The sequence below is a fragment of the Gobio gobio genome, assembly GCF_949357685.1.
Source record: "Gobio gobio genome assembly, chromosome: 16".
Taxonomy (NCBI): domain Eukaryota; kingdom Metazoa; phylum Chordata; class Actinopteri; order Cypriniformes; family Gobionidae; genus Gobio; species Gobio gobio.
In genome coordinates this window covers 35,809,682-35,837,181 of record NC_137109.1, presented here as the reverse complement: position 1 = coordinate 35,837,181, position 27,500 = coordinate 35,809,682, and the positions used below count along the sequence as shown (strand labels likewise).

The following is a 27,500-nucleotide window of genomic DNA, read 5'->3' as shown; positions in this document are numbered from 1 at the left end:
TAAAAAAATGACTAGTGCATTATATAAGCCTACTAAAGTCACAAACCAGGTTTGTTTGGGGATACTTTTACTTGGTTACACACTTTTTATTGCAAAAAGGCTCTAGTGCACACTTCTTTGTAACTGCATTAAACAAACAACAGGTACATACTTTATAAATGTCTCCTTTTGTATTCCATGCCAGAAAGGTTATACAGATTTGTAACAATATGAGGGAGAGTAAATGACAGAATTTCCATTTGTGGGTGAACTATTCATTGAAAGGCACCTGGAAATGTAAGGCATGAGGAGGAGCAGGTATAAGCAGTCTTACCATTGCGTGGGGTTCGTTTCCTGCGGTCCCGGAAGGCTGCTCCAGACTGCAAGGCCTCCATCAGGCTGTCCATCACGCCCGTCTCGTCACCTTCTGTAGAGAGGACAAAGTTGTCTGTCAGAGCTCACTTTCATGTAGAACATTCACATTTACTCCAACTCACACATACAGAGCCACACAGTAAACTGTGTGTGGGAGTAAAAAGAAAAGCAAAAACAGAACAGCAATAAGGAAAGGCAAATGGGGCAGAGGGCAAAGAGAACAACATGGTTCCCTAAATGCACGAATGCTTCGAGGGAGCGGCTAACATATGGAGAGGAGCCAGAGGATGAAAGTGTTCACTGATGGCCATTGACAGGTATTCGCTCTGTGGCTTGCACAGGGGAGCTAAGTGCTCTTTACCAAGATTTAGTGTTGAGCCGGTCAATACTGGGGCTTTTTATCATTGTTCGATGACAGTGGGATGCGCCTCAAAAACGGTCATGCCACCGAAGTGCAACGTGTGTTTATGGCAAATGGGGCTTGACTTCTAAAAGACAATGAGACGAGCGGCTCACTCAGTGAAAGGAGAAATCTCACAATATAAGTTATTTAATTTCTAGTAGAATATGAAGAAATAAGAGGCTCATTAACCATCTAAAATTTTAATGACAACATCCCTGAAATGATGATCCTTTTTGCAACATCTTTCTTAAAATATAAAGACAAATTTACACAGTTTTGAGAAAAAATAGCAAGTGTGATATTATAAAAGACATTGTGACATTAGGACAAAGACATGTCATTATGAAACTGTATCAATTAAATACATACAACATTTTGTAAAAATTTTACAAAAGTAAAAAAAAAAAAATTTAGATATTTAACATATTATCATATCATTAATAATACATCAATAAATATTTTCTCTGAAATTAACTATGGTTGACACAATTAATATACACTCTCAGAAAATAAGGTACAAAAGCTGTCACTGGGGCATGTACTAATGTACTTAAAATGTACTAATATGTACCATTTAGGCACTAATATGCACCTTTAAAAGTGTACCTTTTGAAAAGGTTCTGCCCCAGTGACAGCTTTTGTACCTTCTGAGAATGTACTGTATTTCCTTAAAGGTCCTGTTCTTCGTGATCCCATTTTTCAAACTTTAGTTAGTGTGTAATGTTGCTGTTAGAGCATAAATAATACCTGTAAAATTATAAAGCTCAAAGTTCAATGCCAAGCGAGATATTTTATTTAACAGAAGTTCCCTTTCAAAGCCTACAGCGAACGGCCGGTTTGGACTACATCCTGGTATTTCCTGCTTTAATTACGTCAGTAGAGCAGTTTGTTGACTAACCTCCGCCCACAAGAATAAGCGAAAAAGGGGGGCGTGGTCTTGTTGCTCCCTCGTGGAGAAGAGGAAGTGTTGCGTTCGGTTCGGTTCGGTTGCGTTTGTCGCCATCAGACGCTGTTATTTTCATCCCGGAGTCAAATCACCTTTGTTTGGCCTTCAGGTGCTGTAGTTTGAGCGCGTTCATCTCCCCGTTATGGTAAGAGGCGTGACCTTCTCGGGCAACGTGAGCTAAGCTGCTGTCGAATCACAACACGGGAACCGCTGGCACAATCAGAACTCGATACGTATTTCTGAAGGAGGGACTTCATAGAACGAGGAAATTCTCAGGCCGTTTTGAGGACAGTGAAAACAGCAGTATACAGATAAGTAAATTGTGTGAAAAATACTGTTTTTTTTTACACATGAAACATTAACACGTTATATTGCACACTGTAAACACAATGAAAGCTTAAAAAAAACACGAAAAACGGGACCTTTAACTTCCACTTGCAAAGTTTTATGGCATTTTTTTTTTTTCATTGTATGAGCATATGGCAGAGAACATCCAAAGCATCGGTCAACGATGGGGTTCAGAAATAATCTCTTGGTCTTTTTATCTGGGTCATCTATCTTTACCCAGCATTAATGAGACCGAGGGTCCCCACTATATCATAGTGGTCCAGCAGAGGCATTATTTTAAACTGGAATCATTACTGTGACTTATTGTTGCGTGTGGGATCGTTTCATCAATTCTTTTGTGTACATGATCGAGTCGTGCTCTGGAAATATTTAGTGAACGGTTTGGGATTTCGACGTCTGCCTTGGCAGAGAGAAAACGTCTGTGGCGGAGATGCCGGTAGCTTTAGGCAGCAGTTTCAGGCGTGTTAATCAATCTTTTGTTTCCTTGCGCAGTCAAAGTAGATGACAGTCAGCAAATTGAATTTATAAAGAGGAAGAAAGTTGACACGGCTACATAATTAATTTCAGAAAATGCCACACACCCGCTACACTGAGGCAGAACTGCACAAGTGCATTTTCCGCTGGAAGCAGCAGCAGCACAAGCACTTATACATGATATAACTGTACATATTAAACAAAGCCGAAATATTATGATTAAAATTAAGAAACAAACAGTAGCAGTGGGATAAAATAAAATAAAATGATTTTCAAGCTTGGCTCCAACTGTATATCGTTTTATACTCGGGACTCTTACTCGAAAATCAAACAAGCGGTTCACTGTGTTTAAGAGCCCCCCAGATTAAATCAAGCTAATTAAACTAGCTGTTCCAGAACAAACCAGAGCAGAACAAGCATGGCTTATCTCTAATTGCTCTTCAACACCTTTGCTGATAGCTTTGCTCATTGGTTTAAACCAGGGCACGCATCTCGCTGGCTCTTTCGAACGAGTGTGCCATCGTCCTCTAGAAGCAATAACAGTTCCTAAAGTAGCTGCATCACAAAGTTTGCGTCCCCAAAACACGTCCACATCCATCTGATGCCCAATCTGGGTGTTCAGGGGGCAGGTAAACATTTATTAGAGGCACCATGTTTCCGGAAACTTTTCGACAGCTCCCTCATTTCCTTCGTTTTGGAGACCTACACATCACAAGGGGCGCCTGACACTTTGATCAATTTGTCCTACTTTTTGCTTGCTTAACTGTAACACAATTCATCATCTGCAATGGCCAGGACAGGAGAGCTGGGAAGGCTGGGTTCAGAGGATCTCAGACACGAGAAAGCAAAATTACTAAAATGGGAAACACGCTCCCAAGTGACCCATGACTACTCCATTAACAATGTCCTTTTGGGCCATGCTTCCACAAGAACCAGCTGGGCTCATGATCTCTCCACATGAATCTGAGAGGAATTGCCAGAGCATGTGGTCTACATTATTTCTCTGTCTCATCAGTGCGGGATGTATTAAAGTAGGCATGAAACTGAAGTTGTTCTTCTCTATTGCGTTGTATTGGTAAGTGAAACAGCTTCTCGGACAAAAAAAAAAAAAAAATTTAGTCCACTGGGAATTGCGCTTGAAAAAGCATTCAGTTGCTTTCTAGGTGGTGGGCAAAACTCAAGTGTTTTCTGCATACCATTCAAATAAAAAAGAAAGTCGAAAGCACTTATCAGAGGCACAAAACTTTTTTTATTTGCCTATTACCTACAGAATCCAATCAGAATTTAATTAATTTAAAGGGATAGTTCACCCAAAAATTTCAATTACCTCATGATTTACAGAAGGCAGTCTGGCGGAATTTTAATAACTCTGATTGTATTCGCCTGGAAGAATAATGTCATATACACCTAGGATGGCTTGAGGGTGAGTAAATCATGGGGAAATTTAAATTTTTTGGTGAACTATCCCTTTAATAAATAGTTTGACTGGACCTAAATGTTACATATAGGTTATATAGATAATATGTGTTTGCGCACGTGATATCAGGAAACAGCGTAAATCGAGTTATCCCTCCCAGTTCTGCAAGTTTTACTGAGATTTCTTATCCTGTGCGAATTAGCCATTAATATTACAGACCTCCTGTGGTAAAATTAGATTACTTCATCTACCCTTGTAAAAATTATCCCCTCCGAATAGGGCTTATGATGGCAAATGAATTAAGAACACAGAGAAATGTTTCAGACAACTAACTTCAGGAGAATAAAGTGAAACTCTTCTAACAGCTAGTCTTCTATCTGTACATTCTCTGTTGCTTGTATCGCTTTACTGTCAAGGTATCAGGTGGTTCGTTGTCCCCTCAGGCTCCAGCCAAATGTACCAGAATGCCCTGGGGCCCTGTTCAGTCTCTCCAATATATTTATTGGTGCACTATCACATTTTTAATTATGGGGATTACAAGCACAGCCCTCTGCCAGATTTGTGAACTTCACACATCAGATTAGCTTCCCCAACAAGCACCCTGGCAGAGGATAGGAGCTTATCTTCCACGGCACGGGGGAGGAGAGAAACAAAGTCAAGTGTCACAACGAGTAAGAAGAAGCAGTGGGGGAGAAGGGCTAGTGTGTTAAAGCACAGGCTTGTGTAGCTCAGTGTTTGTGAGAGTGTGGCATAACAACATCTGGAGGACTGAGTCATGGAGAAGGACTGCCGAAGCGAGACTGTGCAGGTCGTAAAACCCCCAGTGAGACACTCAACAGAGCGGACGGGCTGACATTTAATTATTTCTACAACGTATGCACGTGCACGCTTGGACTCGCACTCTCGCTCCCTTCCCTTCTCATGGCTGATATTGACACCAAGCATCTAATAATGCCTGTGTGCCACTGTATATATGTAACTGAGCTTTGCTATCACACTGACGTTGCAGCAAATCATACGAGATTTGGTGTATATGAAATCGCCCTGCACACCACAGTGTTAAAAGAAGCAGAAACTGTTTTTATCTTCAGTGTCACATCGGCATGACAAGAGTTCAGTCTGTTTAAGACAGAGGCGGGCTGAGGATAAAAGGTTACGGTGATGTATTCATCATACATTAACGCCAGTCGAACACAGGCACCTAAAAGAGCCAGATGTCTTTCATGTCACTAAACTGCCTGTCAAATGCCAAAACCAGCTTTGAAAAACATACATTCCATTAAATAAACAAAATGTAGCAATTTGATTACATAAATACTGAGATTAGCTATAGAAATACAGTAGATTAGCTATGTTTTCATTCAATTTGCTAATTTTATTTTATAAGAAAATTCTGAATAAAGCAAAACACCAAAAAAAGAAATAATAATAATAATAATTAATGATAATGATCATGATTAAATAAATAAAAAAATAAAAATAAACCAAGCAGTGTGTCCAACCCATGTATTCAAGAAATCAAAATCATTATTTCTGGGGAAAATGGCAGAAAACAAAAAATGTTAATGGAATTTGTAGCCACTGTGAAAAAAAAAACATCAGTGATCACAAAGTGATTGGTGACAGATGTCTTATGTCTGGGAGCAAAAGCAAGTCACATGCTGCGTCCCAAATTCGCCTACTTATACTACGATCTAAAAGTATGTACTCTTTTTGTGAAGAAAAAGTACATACTTTTGAATGTGTAGCAGAAGAGTATGCAAGCTTTGGGACATACTACTTCATCATCTATCACGGACTCTGTTGCTTAGTTACGTGCATCCCGTCACTGTTTAAACTGCCCTGTCAATCATCGTCACAGTTCAAATCCTCCACATTCAATTTCATTTCTTACCGTATCGGAGAGAAATGTAGAAGCGCGTTGATCTGCCATTCGTGGGTCTTTAATGCAGAGACTCCTCTCATGTGTTTGCAAAGTTAATGGCCAAACGATCATAAAAGTTCACAATGCTGCTGCAGGTGAAATATAATGAGGATAACACTGAATAAATATCTTTTCGTCTGGTTAAATACTGATAATTGCTCACTCAAACCCCTTTATCTAACCCTCTCTGTCGGACTCGCATAACCGTCATGTTTGTAGTTTTTTAACACTTTTTATCCGTTTGTAGTTCTAATCGAATCCTCGTCCATCTCGCAATGGGTTGTGGGCAATATCAGCCGTTAGAGTGCGCATCGATCTGCACTTTGAATTCTGACCGGACATAGTAGACCATCCGGGAATCTTTGGAATACTCTTTTCAACATACTACGATTTGGGACATACTAATTCTTTTTTCAAATACTATTTAGTACGGATAGTATGCGAATTGGGTCGCAGCGACACAGTACAATGGCCAATCATTTGAGAGAATTAGTAATATGACTTGAGACAAAGTTGACATATGCACTGTGGAATTTATTCAGTAAATGTTTCCATGATCGTTTAATGCATGTCTTATTTTCTAAATTCTAAATCTAAATGAATGTCCTATCATTTTCATGAAAATATGTGGATGGAAAACCAGCTAGTGACACTGAGGGAGCGTACACACTTGTAGTTTGGTTCGCTTTGTTCGTTTAGTCCAGACCAAAAAAAATGCGCTTGTTTTGTGTGCATAGCCCGCATATGATGGTATTTTGACCAGCTGAGAAATCGTGAAGAGCTTGTGTAAAGGAGTCTAAACAGTGGCAGGAATCCATCCGTCACACAAACTAACACAAACGAAGATCGGCTGCGAGGAGACGCGGTTCTGATACATCTACTGAACTGTGATGGCCAATATCGTGACTACCGATATGCGTGAGAATTCTGTCCTTTTTAGGATCTCAGCTTCCTGTTTTTGGTTTGTTTACATGTCTTTGGTCTGTGTTGCGTTCATATATCATTCAAACTGTACCCTCTTTTCAGCGGTCTCGGTCTGCTGGGTGTGCACCAGGGTTCGAATGGCAGCATTCACACATGTCCAAATGAATCGCACTAACAGAGCAATCACACCAGGGTTAATTTTAAATGAACCAAACATGCTAAGTGTGAACACACCCTGAGAAACCACAAGAACTATATATTGTATGTATAGTTCTTTACATAACCTTATTCTCAAAATTTCACTATATCTGTATTGGACACCATGTCTCATTTCTACATTTCAAACTGAGCCATTACAAAAATTATGCAGCAGTGTCAACAAGCTCGGTTCATAAATTCAACCTGCTATCTATCCACGGTGATAAACAAAAACAAAGAGAATTGATTGAGAACTCAATTTATGTTGGTGCTCCTGAAGACGATTGCTCCAGGGAGGCTAAAACACATACACTAAGACCTTTGCCTCTTAAATCCAAACAACAAAGATCTGTCCAGAGGACATTATATCTATTACTGTGTCCTCCCAGTGACCGGCCTACAGCCACAGACTCATAGCTCTCATTTCCACATTAATAGAAGCTAAAAAGCATCTTGCAGCTCCCTGCTTGAAAAAATATGAGTAGCATTCACCATCTTTGTCTCTTCTTGTCCTTCACATTTTTGGAAAAACATGTTAATCTGTCACCCTGGAGAAAGGCACCTGTGCAATTAACCTTGCACATATGTGGCGAACAAAGCCCTGCGTCGAGGAGCCAGGTGCATTTTGGACTTGTTTCCCGCCTGCCACTCTTTGTCTGAGAGATTCCCTTTCACCGCAGCTGCAGAGAGTGCATTAGCAGCAAAGTCAACAGTCCTACCGGTTCCAGCCTCGCACCTGTTATGAGGTGCTGTCTCTCTGGAGGATCTGACACAAGATATGACACTGTGACCTGTCAGCTGGCCTGCTGGAGTGAGAGCTCCAAAGCACTCCGAGAGAATGAGCCCGGACTCAGGAGTAATGAAGAAGATGGATGTGTCACCAGACAGGCATTTTGGAGCGTTTTGCTGGAACAGCTTGATGTGAAAACCCACTTATGTCTGTGTGTAATTTAATTAGGGATGCTCACACATCCCCTCCTTGAGCGGGGCACTCCCTCTTCGAGTTCACATAGGCGCCAGGGGGTCTAGGCCTTAGACAATGAGGAGTGGAAAAGGGGACCAATGAGATGTTGGTGTTTAGAGATGGCCAGAGCAGATAACTACTCTACCTAGGTTCTGTCTGTCCCTCGTTCATGCCGCTTGATTGGTCGGCTTGAAAGCGGATTAGATGGTGTCGCCATTTCACAAGCACTGCAAAGACAGAAACTCCTGCGTCGATGCCCCGGATAGCTGTATGCATGAATAAATAAAGAAACAAAAACAAAAATAAAGTGGATGGATGCTGTATGGCTCTACATTAGAGGATGTCAGTGATGTTTGGTTGGAAGGAGAGAAATTACAGAGCAGAAGGAAAAGGTAAATTGTAAACTCCAGGAATAGGTCTGGCTTTTAAGAGGCCGAGCCATTTGCATATTCAGCTCACAAGGAGAAATAAAAGATCTGGCGTACGTGCTCCACATTTTTCTTGCCATCTTTCCGTATGCTAATGAATCACCATAGTGGTTTATCTGGTTGGTGATGCTTAGTGATTGTTCCCTGCTCTCCTTGCCATCTGCTTGCTGAGATCACAGACCACATGAGCCAGGCTTATCTGAGAATACACTTCATAAATCATTGCACCAGTCCGACAGTCACTGTATCTCATAAGGGATGAGACAAAAAGATCACTGTCTTTCTCGCTATAATGTAATCCCTATGTATGACAAACAAAACACCTGTGTTTCAAGAAGTGTTGTTGTCCTTTCCAAAAACCATCATTAATTTTCTTTTCGGAGGATTTAGGCTCTGCCTAAATGTCTGGGCTCTGCGCAGCGAGCTTAATTCTTTTTGAGTGACTGCAGAGTGGCTCTCCAGGTCCGAACTCTTGACGAGAAATTATCAGAATGTAGACCACCCATGGCTGTAAATTAATGACATGCAACAGCGCGAATGTGTGCTCGGAGAGCGGGAGGGTGCTGGCGGTGAAGGGATTCTCAGATGTATCCTCTCATTTCTGCTATGACCTGAGGGAGAGTGGGCTAAATTAAGTTAAAGAGGCTTAAAGTGATTAGGACATTTAGTGCTACCCTAATTAGGGTTGGCTGCACAAAACAGCATTACAAAAAGGGAAAAAGTTTCTTATTTAACAGAAAAAATGGCATATATTTGAAGAGGGAAAATTCTCTAAAGGAAAATCGGGAAGATGAAAATGAAAATGAACATTATCATGGCATAATCACAGCCTTTATATCTCTTCATTTCAGATTGTGGAGTCGGACGGGCGATATTAATGGAAACATTTTGGGTTTTCTGGATGTCGCCATGACTTATAAAGATGCTTATCTCGATAAATCAATGTCTTGGCTCCTCGCATGTTAGATATTTAGAGACGGCTAACGCATCTCTGGCCAGACTGATGGCCAGAAATTCGTCATGCTATCATCGCCTTAAGGCACAGGGGCATTCGGCTGCTGATATGGCACAAGCTAATATGCAGTTATTTATTAGAATTGATGCACTACAGCAGATAAGCTTGGCGCCCTTGTTGCCGTCTTTCAAGGTAATGACAAAAATTCACAATGCCAGCAGTCGCACACTCCAAGATTTCCTGAGTGGAATTTGCTTATGCTTGGGATCCAGCGGGCTTCGGAATGTAACGCGGCATTCTTCAAAAGAGGATTGAGCTCCCCGACAGTGGGTGTAAATAACACTGAAGAGCTGATGGGGTGCGCTGATATGCATATAGGACAGACATTCATTTCTCGGCACTGACACTGAAGCCTGCAGACAGCCCAGATTTAATATGATAGTTAAAATACAGATAATGACATGCCATAGTCGGCTCAGCATTATGCAACGGTACTTATCTGGTCCACTTATTCATAATGACCAACGAGGTAGATGGAATATCTCAATGACTAATTAAAAATCGGAATGATAATTAGAGGAGTAGAGACTGGGGTGTGGGGCTTCTCATGGTTTTCTGTTTGCATCATACATATTAACATATTCTTAAGCCATGACCTTTAAGAGAATTACCTTTCCGCCAGCAGACAAATATTCACCTGCTTGACTGACGCATGTGTGTTGTCATATATGAGTGTGCGTGTGCTTTTTTACCTTCATTTGAGAATTTTTTTCTTTTCAGTATACACTACGTTTGGGGTCATTTTTTTTTCTCTTTAAAAAAGTCTGCATTTATTCAATGTAGTGTGTTTGTGGTAAAAAATAATACAATACACAAAACAAATACTGACCCCAAAATATACAGTACACTTATTAGATATACACTATATTACCAAAAGTTTTGGGACGTCTGCCTTTAAATGCACATGAAGTTTATCTAATTCACGAATTGCACAGGTGGCAATCTATTACGGTACCACGCTTGAATTCACTGAGCTCCTGAGGATGACCCATTCTTTCACAAATCTTTCTAGAAGCAGTCTGCATGCCTAGGTGCTTGATTTTATACACCTGTGGCCATGGAAGTGAATGGATTTGAATCAGTTTGGTTGAATTAATGCTTTTGTGATTAGGAAAATAGTCAAATGATTCAGTAACTAACTTATAGAGACACAAGTTTCTTTTTCTGCATGAATCATTGTTTTCACCTCTCGCAGTTCAAAACGCTTAAGCTACAACCTACGTCGCATCAGTTATGCTTTTTTAGTAAGTTGAATACAGAAGGCGGTCTGACGGAACCTAGATATTTGAACCTCATAAAGTTTTAAATATGCATATTTTTCTTACACAAACACATCGTTTCACTTCAGAAGGCCTTTATTAACCCCCAGGAGCCGTGTGGATTACTTTTATAATGGATGGATGTACTTTTTTGGGCTTCAAATTTTCACTGCCATTTTTCCTTTTTTTTTATATAACTCTGATTGTATTTGTCTGAAAGAAGAATGCCATATACACCTAGGATGGCTTGAGGGTGAATAAATCATGGGGTAATTAGAATTTTTGGGTGAACTATCCCTTTAAAAGTATTAGTTAAAGACTCATCAATGTAACCTGCAGAAAGTCTCACTGAAACACCTCCACCACAAATGCAGAGACTAACAGAATATGTTTATAAATTTTTTTGTTTTTGTTTGAGTGACCCAACTGGCTCAATATTGCCTCAACCAATGGTGTGAGATTGTGGAGAGGCTATATAGCCTGATCAGTTGTGGCGTGTTTGAGTGTTTCAAATATGTCTGAAAACCTTCTTACTAGGGCTGGGTATTGACACAAATTTCACGACAAGCTTTCGATTCGATGTGATTCAATGTCGATTATTGTGGATATCAGGCAAATTTTCTTGAGGAAAAAAATTCTTAACTAATGCTGTAAACTATACATGGTAGTCAGTTGGTACATCACTAATATTGAAGGTTAACATTAACTGATTTAAATACAAACATAAATTACTCTCACTGATGTTATAATACTAACTTTTACATGATCAGATTTGTTTTTTGAAATATTTTTTTATATTTTTGACATAATATGAAATATAAACATTTAAATTGTGGCAATCATAAAAATCATTAAAACGATAATAAATAGCCTATGTAATGTGGTGCATATATTTATCAAAATGCTCCTCTCCTTTCTAGCTGAATAATGAATTTATGGACACTAAATGGTTTTTCTGAGGTAAATGTGACTTTACGTGACGTTTAACTGCACACAGAATGAATAACACTGAACCTATCGACTGCATGCCTACGACTGAGGGTGCTGAATGAATGGTAATGGGTTAGAGAAAATATTCAGACATAAAGAGCAGTTTTCATTCTAAAACCCACTGACAGACGGACCTTAAAATCTTAACTTAACCACACTGATAATGACAGCTATCATCACATTAAAAAAATATTCAGAAGCCTAGAAGAAATCTTCCTTTTAGCCCTTTTCTTTTCTAAACCTTTAAAGGGATCATTTGCACTGTCAGACTGGAAAGTGAAGCTACTTTCTTCCTGACTCTGGCAGATGTGTGCCAGTCTTATTTAACAACATCATTTATTGTTAATCTGGTTTTTATGTGCCACATGAAAGATGTTATTCACGATGACTCAGCAAGTGACCACAAACAAGAACGACACTCTCAGTTTTCTAACTGACCTACAGATTAGAAACACCAGCAGTGAAAAAAAGACAACATAAAAACATGAGTTGAACTGCACACATATCTCAAAACGATGCCTGTAATTGAACAGAACGAGTTGACAGATTTTCAAAATATTATTTGTTACTGAAATGGCTTGAATAAAAAGAATTATTGGACAGGGTCATGTATCTTTGTCCTCCGTGAAATGAGCCAAATATGTAACATTTTATCTGTATAAAAAACACAACAAGAGCTGGGTAAATGTTGGAGGGTAAGCACTTGCATACAAATACATTAGGGGTTTGTCCAAGAATAGGATGGGACAAAACCATACTGGGGACGTGGGCTCTACAGAAATTACACCACCTAAAATATGGCAGGAATGATACCTTTGTTTTATGGAAGTCCTTACGCCATGCCCTATACAGCTGATAGGCAACATGTGGGTATAATCACTTGTAGTGACCGTCCACCGTGACCCTGAAACAGCCTGTAGGCTGAGAGACAGTATAGACAGGCACACTGGAAGTCCTAGCATCCCTCAGTGATGTTTCGCAATGAATAGGGCACCCTGTAAACAACATAGTTTCATATCCTTTGGCAAAATGGCTGCCCCACTAGGACAAAACATATTTTCCTAATAAAGACAGAAGGATTGGGTGGATTTAGGCCTATTTTACATCATTCCCCATTTACTTTCAGCGGGTTAAGCAATTTGGTGAATGCTGAACATCTGGTCATTCTAAGAGAATATGGAAATCCACTTAGAGGAAATTAAAACAAATGGGGGCCGGGTAATGATTTCATGAGCAATTTCCCATATTAGGATTTCTAATAGTTCACAAGAAAAAACAGATTTAACCCTGCTTGCAATACACATCAATCACATGGCACTCAAAATTGCTTATGAAACCTTGCAAGGACACGTTTCCAGACGGCGTCTGTGTGACTTTAAATATACTTTTAAAAAATGAAAACTGTACAGAAATCCATTCGCCCAGCTCCACCATCCCGTCAAAAACATCCTCTTAACCCTAAATGAATTAAACCCTCATTAAATATGTATCTCATTGTTAATCATGTGCATGTGAAGGGCATTAGATATCAATTTGCAAAATTACTTCTTTATAGAATAGTCCCTTGAAAAGGCCTTAAAAACTATAATTAATCAAAAGGCTGTTAGACATGGGTTCTAATGAAAGAGGGTTGTGTGCCAAAAAAAGAGGATATATGTGGATAAAACGAGCAATACAATAGTACTGCCCTATTTAATAATGAAATAAATACAAATGGTACATGCTCACTTTATCTATGCTCACTCACTCCTAAAAATATATTAATAAATGCAAAAAGATTTTATTTTCTGTTAAGACACCCAACTGGGCCACCGAATGGTGTTTGATTAAAGTGTTATTGGGTATTGCCCAGCGACAGCCCTGAAACCTGAAGGATCTGGAGAAGGTCTGTATGGAGGAGTGGGCCAAAATCCTTGCTGCAGTATATACTGTATATATATATATATATATATATATATATATATATATATATATATATATATATATATATATATATATATATATATATATATATATATATATATATATATATATATATATATATATATATATATATATATATATATATATATATATATATATATATATATATATATATATATATATATATATATATATATATATATATATATATATATATATATATATATATATATATATATATATATATATACAGTGAGGAAAATAAGTATTTGAACACCCTGCTATTTTGCAAGTTCTCCCACTTAGAAATCATGGAGGGGTCTGAAATTGTCATCGTAGGTGCATGTCCACTGTGAGAGACATAATCTAAAAAAAAAAATCCAGAAATCACAATGTATGATTTTTTAACTATTTATTTGCATGATACAGCTGCAAATAAGTATTTGAACACCTGTCTATCAGCTAGAATTCTGACCCTCAAAGACCTGTTAGTCTGCCTTTAAAATGTCCACCTTCACTCCATTTATTATCCTAAATTAGATGCACCTGTTTGAGGTTGTTAGCTGCATAAAGACACCTGTCCACCCCATACATTCAGTAAGAATCCAACTACTAACATGGCCAAGACCAAAGAGCTGTCCAAAGACAATAGAGACAAAATTGTACACCTTCACAAGGCTGGAAAGGGCTACGGGGAAAAAAAAGGTCCACTGTTGGAGCAATCATTATAAAATGGAAGGAGCTAAACATGACTGTCAATCTCCCTCGGACTGAGGCTCCATGCAAGATCTCACCTCGTGGGGTCTCAATGATCCTAAGAAAGGTGAGAAATCAGCCCAGAACTACACGGGAGAAGCTGGTCAATGACCTGAAAAGAGCTGGGACCACCGTTTCCAAGGTTACTGTTGGTAATACACTAAGACATCATGGTTTGAAATCATGCATGGCACGGAAGTTTCCCCTGCTTAAACCAGCACATGTCCAGGCCCGTCTTAAGTTTGCCAATGGCCATTTGGATGATCCAGAGGAGTCATGGGAGAAAGTCATGTGGTCAGATGAGACCAAAATAGAACTTTTTGGTCATAATTCCACTAAACGTTTTTGGAGGAAGAAGAATGATAAGTACCATACCAAGAACACCATCCCTACTGTAAAGCATGGGGGTGGGCGACTGCACTGTATTAAGGAGAGGATGACCGGGGCCATGTATTGCGAGAACAACCTCCTTCCCTCAGTTAGAGCATTGAAGATGGGTCGAGGCTGGCTCTTCCAACATGACAGTGACCCGAAGCACACAGCCAGGATAACCAAGGAGTGGCTCTGTAAGAAGCATATCAAGGTTCTGGCATGGCCTAGCCAGTCTCCAGACCTAAACCCAATAGAGAATCTTTGGAGGGAGCAAATATATATATATATATTCAAAAACAAACCTTAGATTGGTAGACTAGTTTCATATTCATATTTGAAGGCAAATGAACGTCAGATCTGTTAAGCATTATATAATGCATCTGGACGTCTTATATGGAAACAAAAGTACAACAGAACTCACTGAAATTCTATCACTTTATATCTAGTGATGACTGCAGCAGTTCAATGATAAAAGCTCTTTTTGGGCTCTGACGCAGGGAAAGAGCTAACTAAAGATAAGGTATTCTTGACTGAACCAGAGGGTTTGTTATCCACCGTCTTTCCATCTGCATTATTACGAGCTCAGCATTCAATGCGGTCACTTATTAGGAAACTAGCATGCATCAGTCATCCTGCAGAAACACACAGAGTTGAAGTTCTACATGTCATTTTCTCAAATATAAGGCCGCAGTAAAGTGCTGGGCTCAGTGTGACATTTTAAGTTGGAGCTTGTGAAAAAGCTTTTGGCCAGAGGCACGAATGTCTGTCTCATTGTAAGGATCAGAATAGCGCAGTGCAGTGAGTACTTCGTATCTCTCATGACAAGAATTTGCCCTGAATTTGCAAGCTGCGTGAGACATCTTGGGCAGTTTTTCCCCCATTTGTCTATATTTCCTTTTTAAACCAAACCACACATTTCTTTTCAAAACACACAATTTTAGAGGGTTTATATGAACATAGAAATTGAAATACGGTGCAAAAAGGACAATATGTACGTCATATCCAATCAGCTTTTTGTAATCTAAACTGTCCATTGTCAACGCGACCTCTATTCAATTCTGAAATAAACTGAGCAAGCTTGCAAAAACTTAATAGTTGACTCTCAACTCAATTTAGACCAAAGGCAATCTGCCAATCCATTATCTGTCTGCTCTACAAAAGCAGTGAACCTAGGATGCTTATCTTTACATGTGACCTACATCTTCTCTGGCAAGGGCCTGTCAGCGCAGCCCCATAATTCTGCTGGGTTGCTCCACACTCTCATGTAGCAATGCCACAAATGCTCCATTTAATATTTGATAAAACTAAGGCTTCCCCCTAATAGTCGACCAATATTTTATTAGTTGGTTAGTAGCAACAAAAAAAAAAAACACTTGACAGGATGTGGCGAAGTCACGCTCCATGGGGGACAGAACGTTAATGGCGGGTCCTTGTGGAAACTACGGTATGTCGGTCAGGAAATCTAAACTTTCTTCTATCATCCATTGACCTAAAATATGGCTTATCATTTGAAACAAGCAATTAAGTAGCAACTTTGTAACTCTAACCTTAACCTATAAATGTATGCTATTATTAGGTGCATATCCACGTGTTCGCGGAGTGTGGAAGGCAGCTGAAGTATAGCACGCTTTACTGCACGACATGAAGGTGCCAGCATGATCACTTGCATTTTTTGTTATACAGATATTCCAATCATGATCATTCCCAAACGTAAAGGGTATACTTTTATTTGTGTACACTCACAATAACAAAAAAATAAAACAAACAGGATGAGCTTTCTGCCGTCTCAGTCTCCCTGAACTGTAGCGCGTCACATAAATGAACCAATGACGAGTCGTAATTATCTTCATTAACTTCATCTTTACATCTGACACTGACTCAGAAAACACTAGTTTATGAAGTAAGGAATAATTGGTGAAGAATTGGTGAACCGAAGCGGGTGTGCATTATTTTTCAATAATTCAATGAACCGGTATCAAATATTCCTCTTATACTACGGTTACCACACCTGAAAACATTGTTCAGATTATTTTTTTAAAAGACATTTGTCAGGTTTTTATGCTTCAAACGCTCTTGTGTACAGGACTAATTTCTTACGCATTTAAACCCAAGCCTCCGTTGCTAATTCCAAAATGTAATTTTAGAGCTAGTAACGGAGGCTTGAACCAATGATTGCAGACTAATGCAGTTATTAACCTTCTGAGGTCGGCAAAGTCGCCAGAGACTCCACCTCGTTTTTTTTTCTCTTTCTTATCAGTGCAAAAGAGACTCAAAATACTCGATTTTGGTCATTCAGGCAAGTGTTATACATCATTATAATCTGTTAAGTTTCTACTTTTATTTGTGTACACTCACAATCGCTCTCAATGAAGTCCAATCTGATACTCTTCAGAACATGAACTGTAACTTAGTGAATACTTGTCACACAAATATGAGACATACTGTATGTCTAAAGAAACGTTGAAATGTCAACTTTTAAATAATGTAAATCATTTGATTATACTCTGTAATCTACTGCTATTCCTGCAATTTCCTGATGTGAACTGTTGATTTCTCTGTCAAATTTGAACCACTGAATTTGTGGAATCGAATTTGTAAAGCGAAATAAAATGGACCGAAAATTGCCTGTCGAATATTATAGGTTGTATTTTTAAACAAAATTAACATTTTGGAAGTGAAATCTGAGAGGTGAATATGGATTATTGAATTTTTAATAATGAAAATGTGTGTGAAAAGTTTTGAATTGAAATATTCACATCTTAAATATACAGCCCTGTTGAATTTTAACCCAGCCCTAAAAATACAGTGAATTAAAATGCAAGCATGGTTAATGCAATGTATATTTTTTCAAGTAGTGCAATTCAACAAGCTTTTTTTGGCATTATTTTACTTGCATAGAATAATCCTGGAATAATTTACCTCAGAAGAAAAACTGTTTATTTCTAAGAGCAACGGATCCAGCCGATGATTCAACATTTACTAATACTTTATTTAAATCTTGTAACCATTAGTTAATGCACTGTGAACTAACATGAACAAACCATGAACAGCTGGATTTTTATTAACTAACGTTAACAAAGATGAACAAATACAGTAACAAATGTACCACTCATGGTTAGTTGATGTTAGTTAATGCATTAACTAATGTTAAGTAATGAAACCTTATTGTAAAGTTTTACCAGCACCTTAGAATGAGCCATTTCTATCTACATATATCGCGAGTCACCATTTTGTGCTGCCATGTTTTTACAGTAGCCCTTAATGAACAAACTGCTCTACAGAGCACAAGATACTCTCTGCTGTCTCAGGCGACGTCATCTTTGTCCTGTCTCGTCCACCATAGCTTCTCTATGTACTTCGAAAGGGAGGGTTGAGCGGTGGACTGTAGCAATTCGCAACCTCATCACTAGATGCCACTAAAATATACACACTGAACCTTTAAGTTGCTAAACTATTTTACTGATAAGATCATCAGAACAGCGCTGACAACATGTTTCTGTGTGAGTGTGTGTCCATACTGTGCGTGTTTGAGTGGCAGAGCAGAGAGAGAGGGAGAAAGAGAGTATGTGCTTTCCGTACATAATCAAATAATTTTGTGGCAAAAACAAAAAATGTGACATTTTTATCCTATTGTTTATTATATTTATTTGCTTGGTCAGTGTTGTGGGTTTTGTCTCTTTTGCTGTTGTTGGCTGTAAAGACATTCAAAATAAACTAAAAATAAAACTGCCTGGAACTACTTTTGCTGTGCGTTTTCCTGAAAAATAACTGCACACCTTAGAATAGGGGTGTCCAATCCTGATCCTGGATTGCTTTAGCTTCAACCCCAATAAAACACACCTAGACCAGCTAATCAAGGTCTTATTAGGGATACTAGAAACTTCTAGGCAGGTGTGTTGAGGCAAATTGGAGCTAACCTCTGCAGGACAGTGACCCTCCAGGACCGAGTTTAGACACCCCTGCCTTTGAACATTCGTCAACCAATCAGATTCAAGCATTCAACAGCCCCGTAGTATAATAAACAATTAAAATGTCTCCATGCTATTTTTTACAACACATTCATAATCATTACTTTTGCCAGTGCTTTGCAGCAAGCTTTATTTGCGTGGAATAGGCTTCCGCCCCAGAATATATTTATGTAATTAAATTAATATAAACATGCGATTCATCGACTAATTGCTTAAATGAACGACTACTAGTCGACTAGTCGGGGTCATCCCTACAAAAACACATTAAAAATAATGTATTTATTTTATACTTTCTTGTACTGAGTAACAGCTGTAGCGGTTATCGCTGCTGAAATTGAACTGGATTTCACACCGGTGTGTGTATGGCTTTGTAATTATGTCGTTAAAATTTACTTTACAGATGTCTTCATATTCCTGACACTGCTTTTTTAAACTGTGAAAGTTACTAAATAAAGATTTTTCAGTGAAACATTTTCAATGACGTCTAATCTGCCTGTACATTTAGTGCGAGGGAACAGGCGGCGAACAGTGTGATTTTTCACAGATGAAGTGTGGCCCTCTTTCTCATCACCACCACCACCCCTGCAGTGCTTAGCACCATGTGAAATCGCGAGCCGGGCTCCAGTCGGGCCCTGGCGGGGCAGAAGTGCCGTACCTTTGTTCATGTCAATCAGCTGTTTCTTCTTCTGCTGTCTTTCTAGTTTCTCTCGCTCAGCTTTCTCCTTTGCTAGCTTGGCTCTCTTGATCTTCTCCTCCATCTCCCTCTTCTTGTGGTTCTCTCGCACAGCATCCTGAAGGTGTCAGAGAGAAATAAAGACATTGAAATTAGAGGGTACATGAGATGAATGTGGACAAGAAGGGAAAGAAAGAAAATTCCAGCCCAATTCTACTAATGAAAAGAAATTTGTCTGAAAGTTACACGTATTCCTTACATTAAATTTTTAATGATTCTACTGAATTATATGAATATTAAATGTGTTTAAATATAAAAATGTTATTTGTTATGGCAGTGGTTCCCAAACCTGTCCTGAAGGACTCAGCACATTATGTATGTCGCCTTTATCTAACACACCCACTTCAGGTCTTGCAGTTTGGGAACCATTGTTATTATCAACAATACTACATTATGTCCTTGAGGTATTTCAATTTATCCAAGAGTCTAACTTTTTATTTTATTTTAATAAAGTTAGATTTGTGTAAACTGAAAAGAAAAAAACAAATTTTTTAAGGACGTCCTCACAAAAGGGAGGTTTTGTCAGATTTGGCTCACTTCTAGTTACAAAATGTATATCATATCCCCTAATCCTATACCTACACCTAAACCTCACACACAATTCTGTATAAGTTGTTTTCCTCATGGGGAACAACAAATGTCTCCACAAAGACATGGCTATTGAATATTGCCATCTTTGTGGGGACACCGCACACACACACACACACACACACACACACACACACACACACACACACACACACACACACACACACACACACACACACACACACACACACACACACACACACACACACACACACACACACACACACACACACACACACACACACACACACACACACACACACACACACACACACACACACACACACACACACACACACTGAACTGATTTAACACATTTCACCATGTTAAAATCCCTTCCTAAATTCCAAAGTCTCCAAGGAAAATGTTAAGAAAATTCACAGATTTAATCTGAGTCTGCTTATCTCTTGAACTAAAGGGACACAGTTTCTGCAAACAGTGAATGAAACAATGGGTCTCATTCATGAAACTTTCGTAAATATATGAGCAAATTCTGAGTAATTTGCGCGTAAAATTGACATTTACGAAAACTCCAGATTCACAAACGCTTCGTATACCACAGATTCGGTAGTTAAACGTGTGTATACAAATGAATTCCAAACATTCGTAAATAGGACGCGCGTGAACGCTCATTCATAATTTGCATAATCCCTGTCCATGAGTTACAACTGCAAATGACGTGGCCAGGAACGCTGTGGAATCTTCTGGACTTCTTTCTCAGGTTTGGCTCCAGTATATTGCATAAATGCTAAAGAGACTAATTAGCCCTATGCCTGGCAATAAATATTAAATTATCATGTGTCCATCAAAGCATTTTAGCCAGCTAAAAATGCCTGGTGCTCTTCTGAAAACGGCCAGCTGGAGGCGCTTGAAAGCGCTTTGCAAGGGCAGCGTTTTTCCATCTGAGATACTTTGATTGCTATGAATATGATACAGAATTATCCATGGTAATGTGTTACTAGTATCTCATTTTGAAGAATATTACTGAATATAAAAAATGCAGTAAAAAGAAGTATTAACTTCTCCATTTTTGTTGTTCAGTCGGTGTACAAGTGGGATGATTGGTCGGTGTAGTTTTTGTCCCGCCCCTCCTCCACTGTGATTGGACGGCCTGGTAAAAAGTGACATTACCCATTACCTATTACCCAAAGTTGAACAGTAAAAAATAAAATAAAATAAAAAAACACGGGGCAAATCAACTCTTGAAATATTTTTATGGTACATAGTGCATCAAAATGCAATGTCGTCAGTTTGCCTAAATTAGAACACAGAACATTCAAATGTTTTACGCACCATTTACACGTGGTGGGGAGCAGGTGTACATTTCTTTCATACCAACTAACATTTTGAAAATACGAACATTTCGTGAATCCGAAAATTTCCGTCATAGCGGCTTTACGAACGTTTTACACACAAATTCGTTCTGCTCGTGTTTCATGAATGAGGCCCATTGAGTGTTGAAAAGAGGAAGCAGACACAGATTGTCTAATTGAACATCAAGATGGTTCCTGATACTGCCTTTGTCTCCACTGAGCTACAATCTCCATGAGCATTAATGTGAAAGCAGATAACACAGTGTCCATTCTGGATATTTCCAGTGACTGAATGCCAGGATGTTGTGGCGGCAATGCTGGCAGGGTACCAGCGAGTGGGAGAGAGGCCTGTATACAGAGAAGCAGAGATATCGTCGTCCTCCTCTCTTCTTCTGTAAATGCCACGGAGGTGTCAGGCGGTATGAAGACGGCGAGAGGGCTAGACGGAGACGCTCAGAGGGCACGGAAACACAGCAGAGGATAGAGAATAAGCCACTTCTACATAACCTTTCCAGCACAGCAAAGGTCTCTTCACCCCAGGCCTGCACCACTAACCTGACAGGCCTTGCCTTAAAGGGAGGAATGAGTGTTTTGTGTATGCGTATATGTGTGTGTCTTGTTCTTTCTTGGTACGATATAATGAGTGTCGACAGTCTGGCCCTTTCCGACTCCCTTAGGGTTTCTGACGTGCGTGTCGTTTTCAGTGCTGAGACACAAGGAACATGGGTACAGTGTGGGAGGAGAAAAGTACAGCTCATCATGGTGGTCAATAGCGGAGCGGCCGTCAAGCCCGAGAACAGAAGCTCACACGCTCACTGTCTTTTCATGAAATGACAAGGACACGAATGAACATGATAGAGAGAGATGCACCTGTCCCAGATTTGCATTTTGCTGCAAAACTATAAGTCAGCAAGGAATAAACACAATACTTGTTCTAATAAAAAAGTAATTGAGTCAGCATGCACATGGCTGTCCTTCAAAGACTGTGAAAAGGAGTTCTATATTAATCTATTCATGCCACAGAGTGACAACAAACATTAGCATAAACAATTCTTCCCGTTATTGTGATTTCGCGTTTTCAAATAGAGTATTATGAAGCCACTGGATTATGGGTATCCAAAACTGACAGTTCAATCTCATTCTTGTAATTGGAGATAGCATCAAACTCATTGTCAAGCGTTAGATCCTTAATTGAAAAATTATTTATTCATAGCAACAAAAATAATTCCTGCTGGCAAAAGTTTTTATAAACAAACAAACAATTCTCACTGCAAACACGATTACACAACATAATTATCTCACTCTCATCAAACATGCAAAAACTCTAATTACCATGGCAACAAACATGTTTTCAACCCTTTGCCTGATCCCAATAAGCCTGGGGCAGTCTTTATGATTTTATCAATTTTCTTAATTGTGTTTTAGGTATTAGGAAGCTTTACATGAGATAAACAACACCCAGAGGGAGTGCTTTTGAATATCACTCTCATAGCGCAAAACGTCTGCGCTATTGACAACAAAGGACAAAATCGCATTAGCATAAAGCAAGAATGATGGTGGGATGCATGCTTTTTTGCCATTTCTACATGTAGCATTTACGTCTGCTTAGAGGAATCAAATGCACAATTTAGACCATGATCATGTTCTTTCTTACGGACGGCCCGAAGAGCATTCATGTCAGCTGCGTGGTATCATGGAAATTTGTTTCTCTTGGTCACAGTGCCTCTGACTGTTGCAAATTCAAATCGCATCCCCATCGGTCCTCCCTGCCAGGGAAAGCTGATATCTTACGGCTGCAGATACACTCTATGCAAACGAAAGGTAAAGGTTAGTAAAAAAAAAAAAAATAAATAAAAAGATTGAATAAAACAGGAAGGATTGAAATCTACGGGAAGTCCTGTGGTTGTCAGTGGTGGCAACCAATCAATATGTTAAGGCAAATTAGGCCGGCTAATTGTGTTTGCACACTAAATAATCCAAAGTCATTAGAAAAGCTGATTACAGGGGGAAAAGTCTTCCTTAAAACTCTTTTGGTTAATTAGAGTACTCTAATTAAAGGTTATTTAAAAGTAAGATCTGTCTTTAAAAGGACAATGCCGTAAAAAAAATATATTCACACTCATGTCTTTTCTTTTATGGTTCTTCTTTTGTGGTCCGCAGAAGAAAGAAAGTCATAGAGGTTTGGAACAACATCAAGGTAAGTAATTGAGGTTACACTTTATTTTAAGGTGTCATTGTAACGGTGTAATTATATATTTAAGTACTGAGTCATATTTATTAACAATTTCATACTTGCTATAGGGTTAGGGTAGGATCAGGGTTTAGTTGAGGGTTCACCCTAGGCATTTATGCATAATATTCTGATATTTATATGGTAAGTACATGTAACATACACTATATTGCCAAAAGTTTTGGGACGCCTGCCTTTACATGCACATGAACCATAATGACATCCCATTCTTAATTCGTAGGGTTTAATATGAAGTTGGCCCACCCTTTGAAGCTATAACAGCTTCAACTCTTCTGGGAAGGCTTTCCACAAGGTTTAGGAGTGTTTATGGGGACGAGAAGGCCTGGTTCAGTCTCCACTCAAATTCATCCCAAAGGTGTTCTATCGGGTTGAGGTCAGGACTCTGTGCAGGCCAGTCAAGTTCCTCCACACCAAACTCGCTCATCCATGTCTTTATGGACCTTGCTTTGTGCACTGGTGTGCAGTCATGTTGGAACAGGAAAGGGCCACCCCCAAAAAAGTTGGGAGCATGAAATTGTCCAAAATGTCTTGGTTTGCTGAAGCATTTAGAGTTCCTTTCATTGGAACTAAGGGGCCAAGCCCAACCCCTAAAAAACAACCCCACTGGGGTGTCCCAATACTTTTGGCAATATAGTGTATGTAATAATGACATTGTGAAATAAAGTGTTATTGATAACAGAATTTTCAGTTGTGTGTGAATTATCTTTTTTTAAACCCTCAGTTAGTAGAAGGATGTGACACACACTATATATTAACAATGCATAAACACATCGATGTTGAGTGAAGAAAATGTGGGAGGATTTGATCAAATTTTCAGTTGGATGAATCACCAACTTGATCTGCTAATAGGAAAGACGATGATAAACAAGCAATTTCCTTTTAACACCAATCAACACGACACACCCACCTGGGAAAAGCACATTTTATGTAAAAACGCTGTGTGTTGTGCGATCTCTAGATTGGTAAGGCGATGTTCTGCGGGCTTTTCTCCACAGTACTGTTTGCACTACTCTAGGAGAGGGATTGCTGCGGAACTGAATTTGCCAAAATGGACTTCATCTACCCCGGGTGTTTATGCATGCTGGCAAGCACAGGATAGGATGCTGTCCTTCCAGGGAGCCACTGAGGACTAGATGTCTTTGCAAATATATTCGCTGGGTACATGTGCAGCAGAGTGACACTAAGGAAGCGCGCTCCTGCTGCAATCCTGCGTTGTGGAGGTGGCTTTGTAGTCCCTCCTGTTTGCCCAGCCTCAGAATAGAATATCTGAACAGCCTCATGCTAAGTACACAGACAAAAAAATGGTGGCTCTTCTCACGGCCAGGGGTATAATTCATTAATCTTTTTTGGGAGGTTGGCCATCATATATGTATTACCCTACATGCAATGCATTCACACTTGGCTATTCAACGAACACTTCCAAAAAGGAAAAGAAAAAGAGGGCGAGAGAAACGGATGAATCCACACCACAGATGGGCCTATTTGGCCGACACAAAATGTACACTAACTGAACCAATTTGAGTTATTTATTTATTTATTGGATCGTATCCCCCATTAGATATCAGCAGGCTGTGACAGGCCTACAAAATAGCAGAGAGTGAAAAGTGGCCGATGTTGTGTGTGTTGACTCAAATATTAGACTAATCTGAAGGGACACTCCATCGGGCTTAATTGCAATCACTCACAGTGGCTGTGTGGTGGAAATGAAAAACTGGCAGCGATGACATCACACTACATCACAATCTTCATTACTAGCTTCATCATTATCATTATTCCCAGGGACGGCATATATAAGGCATTCGATAACTGTGTATGTGCAAGCATACATATATTGGCGCAAATATGCACATATGTGCAGTCTATTGATTAGCTGAGTCATGCTTGCCGTGCACCATCACTGTGGCTCAACCTCTGCTGACTTTATTGGTGTAATCAGCGGCTCACTCAATTAACAAGTGAGATTGTTAGTTCATCACCATCTGCTGCGCTTTGATAAGGCATTAATATACTGATATACATCCACAGCCGCTAGTCAGGATTATACACAGAAGACGAAGACACAGTGGGAGTCTCTCTCTCTCTATAGTTCAAATCTGGAAGTGCACTGGATAAATTGATGGGACGATCTGAAACAAAGGATTCTCTTATTTGAGTGTGTGCGCTTCTTGAGAATGGGCAGGCGGGGCTTTTTTGTCCTACTAAATGGATGTGTCACTCAGGCAATTTAACATACAGCAATGTGGGCTATTTCTGAAGATAAATGTTGATAAAAATATGAGGCGCTATAAATATGCTATGGTGAAACATAAATTATGTGGAGGGCTCTATCATAAATATAAATTTATTTTATAACCTTTCCCTGCCAGAGAGTCACAAAGTACATTTGCAAATATGTGGCTAACATCCAGTCATAACTGGATGTGATGCGACAAGCAATTTATTGTATCTGGCCATATTTAAGGTTTAATGTTCAGTTATGAGTAGTAGGATTTTGGACTAATGGGACTTCAAAGCGGGGGGTCTATACAGGAAAAACAAGCCACCGATGAAATGTTCTGTCCTGGCAGGTTAGTGCCAACAACTTGTATCGGGTTTAAATTTATCGCATTACGCCTGGCCATGACACAATATAACATTCTCAACATGTACCAAAAGAGCTCTCAGCTCTTATAAATGTATTTGACTTGGAAAATGGAAAACATGCTTGTTTGGCCTTGTAGGTTTTTACAAAGAAGAAAACCAAAAACATATAAAAAATAAAATAAAAAATAAAATAAATAAGTAAAAATGATGTACATGCCACACATGGAACATTCGTGGCGCCATTGGACCTTACCAGCTCTGCACTTTCCAGCACTGAAGTCTAAATCAGTGATAACTTATTCATAAAGAGTTATTCGCTTGAGAGAATAATTTATTTTCATAGATGCCCCGTTTACAGGCATTCAGCGCTGCATCGTGAAGGGAGCGCCGTGTCATGTGTTGCTAGACTTTGATCATGTCGTATGAAAGGTGGTTTTGAGAAAGGGGTGAGAGAAAAGCCATTCACTGTAATTGTTTTTCAAGACTTTGAGCATACCGTCTGGACATCATGTTATCACTTTCCTACGTCTACGTATAGGAATACAAAGTTTATCACAGCATGTATATAATCTCTAGAGACTGCTTTGTGTGGATGCATTCTGCCCTCCTCTTCAAGTCCATTTTGAGGTTCAATTTTAAATAAATATGATCCTTGAAATATTCTTTGAACTGAACTGCAAAAGGAGTTTAATGAAATAGAAATTCTTGGCATGTAGGCGTCATCATGTTAAGCTAACAAAATTTTATTTTTTTGTGCAGGATACCCCCTAGGAGTCTGAGCTGTTTTGGGGCCCTTTAGAAGTTTTGACATGCTCTGACATTTGTGTTTTTTTCAGTTGCTTATAAACACATTAATGGCAAAAGTGTAATTACACAGCATTCAGCACAAACTGGGCTACCATAATTTGAGAAAGGGTTTATTTGCCTTGTTTATTTTTGCTTTAAACTGATGTGAGAATCATTGAGCCTACTCATTCACATAAAACGAAACACTGATTTAAAATTTGTAAGACTAATGATAGCTAATGAATAATGATGGAGATCACCTGAGAGGAAAAAATAACATAATAGCCTGCATAATGACCTGCATAATGAATGAGCTTAATTCAGGTGTGTGACTGAGAGCAACAGGACAAAGGACATATATTATATATATTATATATTGTACTTATCTAGTAAATGCATCTTGATTTAAGAATGTTTCAATATTTAGACTAGAAACAAGATAAAATTACTAAGCGCATTTTTCCTACATTTTTTAAACAATTTTTTAAGTTTTTGAAAGTAGTCGCATGCCAAAAAATGTAATAATAAATAATTAAAATTAAGATACAATTTATGCAAAACGAAATTCACTTTAAAGAAAGCA

The 27,500-nt window shown here is 39.0% G+C and overlaps 1 protein-coding gene across 10 annotated transcripts in view; it reads right to left on the bottom strand.

Annotated features, from left to right (window-relative positions):
* The window catches only part of diaph2 (diaphanous-related formin 2), a 551,295-nt gene that overhangs the window by 51,959 nt on the left and 471,836 nt on the right, over positions 1–27,500 (bottom strand). For all 10 annotated transcript variants that reach the window (XR_013818231.1, XR_013818232.1, XM_079839686.1 and 7 more), the window contains 2 exons: positions 19,319–19,454; positions 314–406 (listed from right to left, as the gene is read on the bottom strand). Coding sequence is in view for 8 of the 10 variants with exons in the window: in XM_079839686.1 (XP_079695812.1) it covers positions 314–406; positions 19,319–19,454 (229 nt within the window). In the remaining 2 variants the exon portion in view is untranslated. The remainder of the gene's footprint in view (positions 1–313; positions 407–19,318; positions 19,455–27,500) is intronic.